General features: G+C 41.0%; 1 protein-coding gene across 9 annotated transcripts in view; it reads right to left on the bottom strand.

Moving 5' to 3' along the window:
• neb (nebulin) overlaps positions 1–8,578 on the bottom strand; it is a 62,380-nt gene extending 53,802 nt beyond the window's left edge. For all 9 annotated transcript variants that reach the window (XM_037686789.1, XM_037686791.1, XM_037686793.1 and 6 more), the window contains exons 1-16: positions 8,480–8,578; positions 8,298–8,405; positions 7,876–7,992; positions 6,133–6,234; positions 5,937–6,044; positions 4,697–4,801; positions 4,481–4,579; positions 2,706–2,810; positions 2,508–2,615; positions 2,323–2,436; positions 2,032–2,229; positions 1,810–1,917; positions 1,608–1,706; positions 1,364–1,468; positions 1,030–1,137; positions 21–122 (exon numbers count right to left, since the gene is read on the bottom strand). In XM_037686789.1, coding sequence (XP_037542717.1) covers positions 21–122; positions 1,030–1,137; positions 1,364–1,468; positions 1,608–1,706; positions 1,810–1,917; positions 2,032–2,229; positions 2,323–2,436; positions 2,508–2,615; positions 2,706–2,810; positions 4,481–4,579; positions 4,697–4,801; positions 5,937–6,044; positions 6,133–6,234; positions 7,876–7,992; positions 8,298–8,405; positions 8,480–8,503 — 1,710 coding nt within the window. In that variant the 5' untranslated portion in view covers positions 8,504–8,578. The remainder of the gene's footprint in view (positions 1–20; positions 123–1,029; positions 1,138–1,363; positions 1,469–1,607; positions 1,707–1,809; positions 1,918–2,031; positions 2,230–2,322; positions 2,437–2,507; positions 2,616–2,705; positions 2,811–4,480; positions 4,580–4,696; positions 4,802–5,936; positions 6,045–6,132; positions 6,235–7,875; positions 7,993–8,297; positions 8,406–8,479) is intronic.
• Between the last annotated feature and the right edge of the window lie 1,130 nt (positions 8,579–9,708).

Raw genomic sequence — 9,708 nt, 5'->3', positions numbered from 1 at the left:
TAGAGCTTGTCGCTCTGTATCTTAGCCACCTGCATGTAGTGGACCAGGAGGGGATCGTCCTGAAGGCTGCGGAAACCAACATGGTGGCCTCTTGCCTTCTCATAAGCTTTTTTGTACTGGACCTAGAAGAGAAATCAATTCCAGGAAAATAATACGATGAAACTGACAACTCATTAGTTGTGTGATGCAGCAACAAGAACAGCAGTGGTGATTTTAGCCTCTTTTTGAGGGTGCTCAATCACCCCTAAATTTTACCATCACCATTAAGAAACCATCATTAGGATTTTGTAAGGAAACTCAGTTCTCAAACCTTAGATTCATCAAAATATTGAATAAATTTGGGATAAATGTGGAATAAATGATTATGCTCTTAAATGGGCCAGTAAAATCTATGATTTATTTTGCACGAGTTGGCTCCTCGACGCCACCTGTCAATCAATCCAGTAGGCTCATCAGCAACTGACCAATCTGCGACCTCAGTTTGTCCCAAAGGTAAACGCCCCTTACCTGCAGAAACTGTATCTCTTTTTCCTCCAACAACATTGTTGTGTTTTTTTTTTTTTAATGTATGAACTCTTTGCGGTCAGAGATTTCGTGGTGATGGGGGTGATAGGATATGTGAGAGAAGCGCAGTGCGCTCTATTCACACAAGGAGAGCTGTTGGTCAGGCTACTTCTTGTGCCATTCTTTCTAAAATAGTTCTTGAATCAAGTGTTTACATACTATATGTAGGCAAACATAGATGTTTAACAACCTGTTCAAATACGCCAGAATACAGGAAATGGCATCTACTTGATTCAAAAATGTCTGGGGGGAGGACCACCAGACCCCCCCAGTGTGTCCCCACCACATTACAAATGCTTCTGACGCCAATGGCCATCGTGTTGTACAAGGAAAGAGCCATTGTCAGCACTGGAGGCTGAGCACCCCTAAAGGTCAGATTGTAGAATCGCCCCTGAAGAACAGTACATTTAAAATACACTTCATGTTGATAAGGAGAATACGTTTTCACTCGTTCAGAGGACTTACATTACTGACAGCATGTCTGGCTGCTTTGGCAGCTACTACAGGGATAGCATCAGGCTTCAGGTCATAGCCTTTAGCAATCAGCTCCTGCCAGGCGTACTTGTAGTAGTTCTGAAATTACAAACATAACAACAATATAAACAGCTTTATTTTTACAGAAACACTTTTATAACTAGATGATGTCAGTGTCCTAACCTTGACTCAAACTTACACTGTTTGAGGTCTCTAACGTCACCGTCAGATGCAAAGTGGTTTAATTTTAACCATACGAATTGAAAAAGGGCTATAAAATTTGGGTTTTATATTTTAAAAAGTTATTTGTGTCTGTGTGCGTCACCTGGCTGATGTTGTAAGCATTGCATTTGGCCTGCAGGAACTCTGGGACGTCAGGAGGCAGAGAGTATTTTTGATGGATCTCCTCGAGTCCTCTCTTGTAGAACAACTACGAGAGAATGTAGGAGAATGCCGTGAGATAAAATCATATATTAGTTTAGATCAAAGCAAGAACAAAAACAATCGCTTTAATAAGAATCTTAGAAAAGATGCCAAAAAGATGAGTGTGGCGATGACAGTGAGCTCACATCGCTCCTCTGAAGCTGGTTGACTTTGGCCTGCAGCATTATGGGATGGTCATCGATAGATGTAAATGGGATGGTGTCTGGATGCTGTCTGTACTTTTTCTGAAAGCAACAAGAACACAAACCTATTATGTAAAACACTTCACTACCTCCTAAATATGATCTCTTGAGCTTGAAGCGTAAAGCGATCCAGTCGCTGACGTACCTCGTTGAGGATCTCAGCAGCTTTCTTTGCCTTCTCCACGTCCATGGAGCCGTACGGAATCCACGGCATTCCCTTAACATAGTTGTTGTACTCAGACTTGTAGTCATTCTGTGAAGAAGAAAATATGTGAATACACACAAGTAAATGAAAAAGACCATAAAACATGATTTACAAAGTACTCGTTTGTCTGCAGTAAAATCTTGTAAAGCTGTTAATCCGTACATCACTCTGGATGATGTTGGCTTTCTTGGCCTGGTCCAGCTGCACGCTGTCATGAGGGAGGAAGTAGTTGGTGCTGATGCTCCTGTAGCCGCGCATGCTGGCAATAGCCTGGGATTTCTTGGCCGAGGTGACCGATATCATGTCAAGCGGTGTATGATACTTGGTCTTTATTTTTTCGTAGTTCTTCTTGTATTCCCGCTGTTGACATTTCACAGTAAGTTTGTTAAATTTATTCTCTTTTTAGCTTCAGCAATCAATAAGGAAGGAAACCAGCTAAGTTTAAAGTCATACATCACTCTGGATTTTAGCCACATGAACGGAGTGCAGGATCTTTGGATCGTCGTTGATGCTGAGGGCTCCAACCATCTGCCCCTTGTTCTTCTCAAATTCCTTTTTATACTTGACCTAGATGGCAAATTATTTAGACTCAATTAGTGAACAAAAGGAACCAGAGGATGATACGGGAGCAAACTTACATCGCTGGCAATGTTTGTGTGAGCACGAGCAGCGAGGATCGAAATGGTATCGCCCTTGATCTCAAACTTCTTTGCTTTGGTTTTCTCCCAATCGTACTTGTAGCAATTCTGCAAGGAGAATATTTAACCCCAAAAATTAAAATTTTAAACTATTATCAGTGAAACATCAGAGACTGACAGGAATCAGCAGTGACTCACATCACTCAGGTTAAAAGCGTTGACTCTGGACTGGATGAAGAAGGGATAGTCTGGGGGGAGACTGTACTTGAACTTTGTCTGCTCGTGCTTTGCCTTGTAGTTTAACTAGAAAAAAAGACAAAGATATGAGTTACATAATGGTACTTCCTCCACTTACTTAACAGTCAACAATGGTGGACCACAAGGCTCAGTCTTAGGACCCACCCTCTTTACAATCTACATAGGAAATGTAAGTCAGATCATCCCTGATGCATCCTTACATTTCTATGCTGATGACACATTTGTTTATTGTCTAGCTACAACAGTTGCTAAGGTTTCCCAGCTTTTGCAATCCACTTTCAACATCATCCAGTCAGATTTGTTCCATCTCAAAACTTGTCCTAAACGCTGACAAAACCAAAGGGGTGCTGTTTTCAAACAGAAAGTTGGTCCAAGCAGTTCTTCCTTTGATTTTATTCTTGAATGGTGTCCCTATTGAGTTTATCGATTCCTACAAATACTTGGGCATCTTGGTCGACTCACACCTCTATTTTAAGCTTCATGTGGAAAACCTAGTAAAGAAACTGAAAGTTAAACTGGGTTTCTTTTTCAGAAACAGATCCTGTCTAACCCTGAATGCTAGAAAACGCCTTGTTTCTGTGACCTTCGGTCCCTCCATTGATTACGGTGACATTATTTACATGAACGCTCCTACAAGAACCCTGCAGATGTTGGATGCTGCAGATGTTGGATGCTGTCTATCATAGTGCACTAAGATTCATAACTGGCTGTGATTATCGTACCCACCACTGCACCCAGTATTCACTGGTTAACTGATCACCATTAACTTCACACGGACTCTCTCACTGGTACATTTTCATCTTTAAATCACTTCTTGGTCTGCTGCCTTCATACATCTCCTCCTACATGTCTCTACATGAGTGCAGCTACAGCGTGCGCTCTCAGGACATTATTACCTGCAGTGTTCCCTCAATGAGGACTGAACTAGACAAAACCTTCTCCTACTCCGCTCCTGTTTCCTGGAATATCTTACAAAAAGATCTAAAGCTCTCGACCTGGACCTCTCTAAGTGGCTTCAAACATCTGTTAAGTTCCTGACAAGAACCAATGCAGACGTTCTTGTTTCTGGTTTTCTACACCGCCTTATAATCTAGCTGTTTTTTGTTACATTTTTTAATACCATTTTATTTTCACTTGTTATTCTCAATTTGTACGCATCCTTTATGATCGTCTATTGTTGTTGTCCACTGCTGTCATCGCTCTTTGTGAAAATCAGGTCTCTCTTGTCTCAGAGGCTCAATGGTATTAACCTGTATAAAAAAAGGTTGAATGAAAGTTATAAAAAAAAACAATATTCTAGCCAGCTTCAGTAAAGTGCTGTTTGTATTTCATGTCATTGGAGGGCAGTAGCGTCTCAGCTGGAGAGTGACTGATCTTCTCTTGCCTCCCAAACCCTTCTCTGATGACAGATTCTGGGCTAACTGAATACTTGTTTCTATTTTTACTACGGCAAAACGGCTCTCCAGTTTCCATGGAGCCCACAGAAAGACATCTGGGCTGTATGGATGATTGGGCACAGCCAACACAGATCAGCATTACTGAGAGAATTCGATCGAAGACGTTCGTTTTTAGAAATCTCATTCAATAAATTAAAGCAAAATGTTTACAGTTTCAACAAACCTATTGAAAATAATATCATATGTTAAGAAAAATGTGTTTGTGGGTCATTTTATGTGAATCTAATGGGAGTTTATGCCATTTTACCAGACACATACGTCACTTAGCTGTTTGGCGTTGATGCTGGCTTGAACAAGGACTGGCGAATCGTCAACTTGCGTGAACTTCACTGTGTCTGGATTTTGCCGGTAAACTTTCTGAAAACCATAAAATAAAATAAAAAGTGTGTCACACATACAAGTATTCAAGAAAAAAATGCTTAATAAGAGTAAATTTCATAGTACTGAAGCAGTACAGTGGCGTTAAAGACTCACATCGTTACACTTCTGAAGCTTCTTCAGGGCTTCGTATTCAGGTGTAACCGTTTGAGGAAAGAAGCATCTGGTTTTTATATCTTCGTAGTCCGCCTTATATAATTGCTGAGAAAAAAAAAACATACATAATTTGTGAGAAATATAATTTTAGGTGAATTTAAAATTTTCCTTTAACAAACTGATTTTGAAAACAGGAGTGAAAATGTTCTGTCCCTATACAAGCGGTGCGAGAGTTTGGTTTGCAGTGCCGGTAGTAAGTGGGACCCCTTCAGGGCGGGAGTTGGACTCCACCAGGGCTGCCCGTTGTCACCGATTCTGTTCATAACTTTTATGGACAGAATTTCTCGGTGCAGCCGGGGGGCGGAGGTATATCGGTTCGGTGGCCTCAGGAGTCCTTCTCTGCTCTTTGCAGATGATACGGCTCTATTGGAGTCATCATGTTGTGATCTTCAGCTCTCACTGGAGCGGTTTGCAGTCGAGTGAAGCGGCTGGGATGAGAATCCGCACCTCCACATCTGAGGCCATGGTCCTCAGTCAGAAGAGGGTGGATTGCTCTCTTCAGGTCGAGGGTGAAGTTCTGCCTCAAGTGGAGGAGTTCAAGTATCTCTGGGTTTTGTTCACGAGTGAGGGAAGAATGGAGCGTGAGATTAACAGACGGATTGGTGCAGCGTCTGTAGTACTGTGGACTCTGTTCTGGTCTGTTGTGGTGAAGAGGGAGCTGAGCTGTAAGGCAAAGCTCTCTGTTTACCGGTCAGTCTACGTTCCTCCCCTCACCTGTGGTCATGAACTCTGGGTAGTGACTGAAAGAATGAGATCGTGGATCCAGGAGGTTGAAATGAGTTTTCTCTGCAGGGTAGCTGGACTCTCCCTTAGAGACAGGGTGAGAAGTTCAGTTATCAGGAGAGACTCGGAGTAGAACCTGCTCCTCCACATCCAGAGGAGACAGTTGAGGTGGTTCATCTTGTAAGGATGCTCCCTGGGCGCCTTCCTAGGGAGGTTCTTCAGGCATGTTCGACTGGGAGGAGACCTCGGGGAAGACCCAGGGCACACTGGAGAGACTATGTCTCTCAGTTGGCCTGGGATCTCCTTGGAGTCCTCCCAGAAGAGCTGGATGAGGTGGCTGTGGAAAGAGATGTCTGGACCTCCCAGCTCAAGATGCTGCCCCCGAGACCTGACTTCAGATCAAGTGGAAGATGATGGATGGATGGATGGTGTGAAAATGTACATAAACTGTTTATACCTCGTTCTTCATTTCCTCAACTTTCTGGCAGTGCAGCATGTAGAGGTCTTCATAGCTGCCAACGTAGTGGCCCTTCACCTCGTTGTCATACTTCTCTTTGTAACGGATCTGCAAATGTTACAAAAATACATGTATATAAACGAAAAATTCAAAACGTGTTTAATGAAAGGTGATATTTGAATTTAATGATTCTTACGTCAGAGAACTTTTTAAGTACTGAGTCCATCTGAAACTTCGGAGTATCGCAGTAGTTGATGCTGAAACCTCTGGACTTCTCGTAGCTGGCCTTGTATACTTTCTGCAGAAGACAAATATATTGGAAAACATGATCGGAGGAAAAAATATCACAAATTTAGATAGGTAACTCGTAAAAAACAAGATAAACAATCTAACAAGTTCATTAGGTGGATCAAAGAATCACCGGTTAAGAAAGAAAGATGTTGGACAACAACAACTGAAATCTGTTTTAGCAATTTACAACCCAGCGCTTGGAGATAGGACGATAAGATGTAATGCCTCGTCTTCACTACGTGCAGCAGAACATCCTGACAGCTCTGATCCTCGTGCCTCCGATAATTCTGTGAACTTGTTGAAAAGCGTTCTCTTACTATGTGAAGGAGAACATATGATGTTGTCTGATCCCTGAGATCTTCTGCTCAAGGTTTATTTTATAATAAATGAAGAAAAATCAACAGTCTTGGTCCTTTGATCTGTTTTAACCCTCGTATTGTCCTTTAACTTTAGCTGCGTTTCTCAGGGGGAAACTCAACCACCTTATTATTTTTAAATACTGTTTCTCAATATTTTTCCCACGACAAACTAGTCAATATTTTAGAGCTGTCTCAGCCTGAAATAAAAATATTAATTTTAAATATTTTTTTGTTTTTATTTTAACTCTTTGAGGGCCTTTAGTTAAAAAAAAAAAAACATATTTCAGAAATTTTTTAAATGATAAATTTATTTTATAGCTATTTTTTTGGTTAAAAAAAAGTTGGCTTAGTCCCCCATTTACGGAAGAAGATTAGAGTCACGGTGCAAAAAAAATTAAATTAAATTAAATCCTTAATTCTGAGGGAAAAAGTCAGAATTCTGAGATTAAAGTCAGAATTAATCTATGTAATTCTTTCTTTAATCTCAGAATTAAGGAAAAAAAAAATATTGCACCATGACCCTAATCCTCTTGCATAATTAGGATTTTTAGGCTTTGTCAGAAAAATATACACACAAAAACTAAAATTAAAGAAAAACACGAACAAATATAGAATGGCACGGTGGCGCAGCTGGTAGAGATTCCACCTCTCAGCGAGAAGGTTGCCGGTTCAAATCCCGGCCGAGGCCTTTCTAGGTGGAGTTTGCATGTTCTCTCCGTGCTGTGTGGGTTTTCTCTGGGTACTCCAGTTCCCTCCCACAGACCAAAAACATGCATGTTAGGCTGATTGGTAACTCTAAATTGTCCCTAGGTGAGAGAGAGAGAGTGAATGGTTGTTTGTCTCTATGTGTTTTTGTGATGGACTGGAGACCAGTCCAGGGTGTCCCCCACCTCTCGTAGTGACCCCCACGACCAGAAACAGAAGAAGCGGGTAAAAGATAATATATAGACAAACAAAAATAAACCCGTGACAGATATTTCCCCTAAAGACAATACAAGGGTTAATATGTTCTGCCACAACAAACGGTGGCAGTGGTGGGACTTCTTGCATCGTTCCTGCACCCAAGCTGAGACGAAAGTCTCTGGTCACAACAGACCGAGAGCCTCACTACAAAAATAACTAAGGTAGAGACGGCCGCAGCAGATGCTGGACTCCAGAACATTAAAGGCAGAAAGCTGTTAAGATGCTTGGTGTGTTTGGTCCAAACAGTCGACTTAAGAACAAACAATCGTCATATTAATGAAGCATTAGAGAACATTGATGTGCAGGAGTAATATTTAGACACGCACATCACTGAGGATGGTGCCAGCATATCTGAGCTGTCTCAGGAGTGGATTCTCTGTGGCGGGGAGCGTGTTGTAGTCACACTGCGCTTTCGTCTTTTCATACTCCTTCTTGTATTGGACCTGAACACACAACAGACCAGCGGGAGAGAACACAGAAACAGAACAGTTTCAGGTGGTTGGCAAATGTAAAAGTCAGATTTATAATCTTAATCTACACATTCCAGCAGTGATTTGTGTTGTGTGTGAGTGTGTGGGAGGCGGTGAGGTGTACGGAAACCGAGAAGTCTCCTCTGCAGGTTCACACATTGTTCCTGCACTCTGTAAAGATGAAATCTTTTCCCTGTGTCGGCTCCACTCCCTGACGTGTCTTCCACACGAGAGACAACCTTTAAAACAAATTCACCCCCCGGTGTCTGCGTGCTTACCTCACTGGCAGCAATGCGAGCCTTCTTGCACGTGCTGTAAACAGGCGTTTCCGTTTGCATGAAATAAATTTGGTCTTTCGTATCTTCAAAATGTTGAGTGTATTTTCTCTGGAAACGAAAAGCAAAAAAGTCAGTAATAAAACAAAAACTACTTAAAAAGGCAGGAAGTAGTGAAGTCTTACATCGCTGAGGTTATCCATAGCCATCCTGGCAATGGCTATGTCGAAGTAGGGTGTCTCACACCACTGACCCTTCACGTTTTTATTGTAATCTTCCTTGTATTTAAGCTGTGAAGAACAAACAAAAAAATCAATTTTAGTAGATATCTTTTCTTGAACACAGGCTAAATATGTAACGCCATAGTTACATCTTGATATGTTTAATAAAAACAGCTGGAATCACACGAACCCCTGTTCAAACCTATTGTTAGAATATCTTTGGGACACTTGTGTCAGAGAACAGGTGGACAGTTATTCCAGGCAGCAGCTCAGGGTTGGTTGATGTTTAAATACCTTGTCTCCATAACTGCACAGTCCAAGGTTTAATTTTAGGCATTCAGAATGTACTTTTTAGCATTTTGTTTGATGTGCACGAGTGCATTCCTCACATAAACCTCATGTAATTAAAGAGATATAAGTGTCTTGTGTTCTAAATTGGTCTCAATCCCAAATCATGTATCAGGAACAGTCAGGCACATGCACTTATATGAATTTAAAGCTGATTCCTCTTCAATGAAATGATTATGGAAGCAAAAGTCCAACCTTAAACACTCAAATCGTCCGTTTGGCACAAAGATCCACTTACATCACTGCGCTGATCGGCGACTCTCTTAGCCAGCTCCACTTCAGGAGGATCGGGCAAGGACGTGTACTTGGCCTTTCGCTCATCGTGACCCTTCTTATAATGAATCTGCGAGAGCAAATTCAGGAGAAGGTGGTTAATTCATAAGAAAATGGAAAGTTTCAAACAACAAATTTAACAGCCTTAATGGTAAAGGTAAATTGGCATTTACATTTGACCCAGTAGAACTAAGTGTAGACGTAAGGTAGCGCACTATATTGAAATATTATTAGTGTTGTGTCTTGATGACTGAGAGAAAACAGAGACTTGAGGAAAATATAGAATTATCCAAACTGATATTGTCAATTTTTAACTAAAATTTCTCAACTGCATGGTTTCCTCGTATAGTATTTACAAACAGGATTCCAAAAAAGTTGGGACACTAAACAAATTGTGAATAAAAACTGAATGCAATGATGTGGAGATGGCAAATGTCAATATTTTATTCGTAATATAACATAGATGACAGATCAAAAGTTTAATCTGAGTAAATGTAACATTTTAAAGGAAAAATATGTTGATTCAAAATTTCACAGTGTCAACAAATCCCAAAAAAGTTGGGACAAGTAGC

This window comes from Nematolebias whitei, chromosome 13 (genome assembly GCF_014905685.2).
Source record: "Nematolebias whitei isolate Nwh7 chromosome 13, NemWhi1, whole genome shotgun sequence".
Lineage (NCBI taxonomy): Eukaryota > Metazoa > Chordata > Actinopteri > Cyprinodontiformes > Rivulidae > Nematolebias > Nematolebias whitei.
This window is presented reverse-complemented; position numbering and strand designations above follow the sequence as displayed.